At 30.0% G+C, this 2,607-nt stretch overlaps 2 protein-coding genes across 2 annotated transcripts in view; both read left to right on the plus strand.

Moving 5' to 3' along the window:
* Positions 1–819: 819 nt before the first annotated feature.
* On the plus strand, positions 820–1,557 carry LOC103310369. Its single transcript, XM_008188462.1, has one exon. The coding sequence runs from the start codon at positions 820–822 to the stop codon at positions 1,555–1,557; it is 738 nt and encodes a 245-aa protein (XP_008186684.1).
* The window catches only part of LOC103310371, a 1,651-nt gene continuing 242 nt past the window's right edge, over positions 1,199–2,607 (plus strand). The window contains exons 1-2 of the mRNA XM_008188466.2: positions 1,199–1,879; positions 1,963–2,052. Coding sequence (XP_008186688.1) covers positions 1,557–1,879; positions 1,963–2,052 — 413 coding nt within the window. The 5' untranslated portion in view covers positions 1,199–1,556. The remainder of the gene's footprint in view (positions 1,880–1,962; positions 2,053–2,607) is intronic.

Raw genomic sequence — 2,607 nt, forward strand, 5'->3', positions numbered from 1 at the left:
ATCCATGGATGCCTAGTAAACATTACAATTTTAAAAATGATGTTGAAGACAGTAAACGTCCATTTTTGTTTAAATGGTTTTCACAATACCCAAGGTTAGTTTATTCAGAGTTATTGAAAGGAGCTCTTTGCCTTACGTGTGTTCTCTTTCGGCCTCGTGTGACACACGGTTCATACTTTGGATCTTTTATAACTAGCTCATTTGTAAATCATAAAAAATTTATAGAAAAGGCTAATTAACATGAGAAAAATAAATGGCATATTGAATCTTTCATACGATCCAAAGATTTTAAAGATATGAAAAAAACAAATTGTGGTATTGACCAGGTATTAGATTCTTGTTATAAAAATAAAATTGAACAAAATAGAAATAAATTAAAACCAATAATTTCTTCACTTCTATTTTGTGCAATACATAATTTACCGATTCGGGGAGACACAGACAACACTGCAGTATTTAATGACTTATTACAATTTAGAGTTGATGCTGGTGATTTGACTTTAAAAACTCATTTAGAAAAATCAAATAAAAATGCATTATATATATCACACCGTGTGCAAAATGAATTATTAGAATGTTTATCTTCTAGTTTAAGATCAGTGATTACCAATGAAGCTATGCAAGCATTTTGTTTTTCATTAATTGTTGATGAAACGGCTGACATTAATGGTACTGAGCAGTTATCAATTTGTGTAAGGTATCTGAATAATACAAATTTGCGTGAAGAATTTTTAGGGTTTTTCCCCTTAAAAGAGTTTGATGCTTCATCTATTACTCAAACAATAATAGAAGCATGTACCTACTAACCTAAACATTGACATGAATAAATGTGTTGGACAGGGGTACGATGGATGTGCTACGATGGCTGGCCATATATCTGGAGTACAAAAAAGAATTAATAATGTGTATCCCATGGCTAATTTTTTCCATTGCGCTAGTCATCGTTTAAATTTGGTAATAAATGATTTGAATTCTCTTGCTGAAGTTAGAAATTGTATAGGGAAAATAAAAGAAGTTACTACATTTGTTAGAGATAGTGCACTTCGTAGAAATATTGTAGGGAGTCATTTGACAAAATTATGTGAAACAAGGTTCGTTGAAAAACATAAAAGTATCAGACAATTTAAGGACCAATATGTAACAATTATTGAAGGCCTGGAAGAAATATCAAAATCCATTAATTTCAACAGCAAAACTAGACAACGTAGCTATGAAATGCTTACTGCAATCACTACTCCAACATTTGTTGTAATATTATCAATCATGGCAAAATATTCTGCGAAATTTGAAACTGTATCAACACTTCTTCAAGCGGTAGATGTTGACCTGCAAGAAGCTACAAAACATATTCAAGACCTTTTATCAATGTTAGAAATAGACCGTAATAATTGTGAGAATCGGTTCAATACAATATTTAATGAAGTAAAATTAGTTGCTTCTAAAATAGATTTGGAGTTTAAAGTATTAAACAAGTACATCGTGAAAACTATCCAACTAATGATGTTGAGATATATTTTAGACAATCATTATTTATACCATACTTGGAATCAATTATAATGTCTCTAAAAGATAGATTTTCAGATGAAAAATTAAAAATATTTACATTATACAACCTACACCCAAAAAAAATGAAACTAATGAGCGACCAAAAATTCATAGAAAGTATTGAAGTTATTTGTACACTTTATGGTTCACTTCTAGACAATTTTAAAGAACAAGCATTGTCATGGTATGATCTATGGAAAAATAAAGAAGTCGAACCCACCATGAAATTAATTGATATTCTCGATTACGCCACATATTACCCAGCGGTATGCCAAGCTATACAAATTGCAATTACTTTACCTGTAACTTCCTGCTCAGTAGAACGATCGTTTAGGTACGGTTTTTAAATCAGTATTTTTACAAATTGTATTCAGTGTATAAGTTCATACTTAAAATAACTTTTTAATTATGTTTCAGCACTTTACGCCGTTTAAAGACTTGGATTAGAAATAGGATGGGAAACGAAAGACTGAGTAGCTTGGGGTTGATTAATATACACCGCCAAAGGTATGATCATAAACAATTTTTGAATCAACAAATTGATGATTCAATTAATTTGTTTGCTTCAAACAAAAGGAGATTGTCATTACTTTTTGAATAATAATAATATGATGATAATATGATATAAATTAAATTAAATAAAGAGGTTTTTTGTTTAAAATGTATTAAGTATGTTCTTTCTTATAAATATTAGAACTAATAGTGTAATTTTATATAAAGTTAAATTTGTTTTTATTTAAAAAAAATTTTGTTTGCCCCCCCTGAGCTGCATCTCTGCGGGCGTGCCTGATCTTAACGTTCACTTCACACGTTCTACACAATACGTATTATTTACAATTTATTCTTGTATGGTGTATATAACTGTCCATGTCGTATCCGCTGGTGTAATGCATTTTTATAAGATTTATTCCGCAGTCATTCGTCACCTCTAGTGTTTGATGGCTTGAATATTTCTTGGAACATATTTTAATATCCGTGTAGCGTTTATACTGCAGGTCTACGGTCATTATACTCTGTATGATCGACTAACGAGTTTTTTTATTTAAAATATATATTTATATA

The sequence above is a fragment of the Acyrthosiphon pisum genome, unplaced genomic scaffold (assembly GCF_005508785.2).
Source record: "Acyrthosiphon pisum isolate AL4f unplaced genomic scaffold, pea_aphid_22Mar2018_4r6ur Scaffold_21441;HRSCAF=23996, whole genome shotgun sequence".
Lineage (NCBI taxonomy): Eukaryota > Metazoa > Arthropoda > Insecta > Hemiptera > Aphididae > Acyrthosiphon > Acyrthosiphon pisum.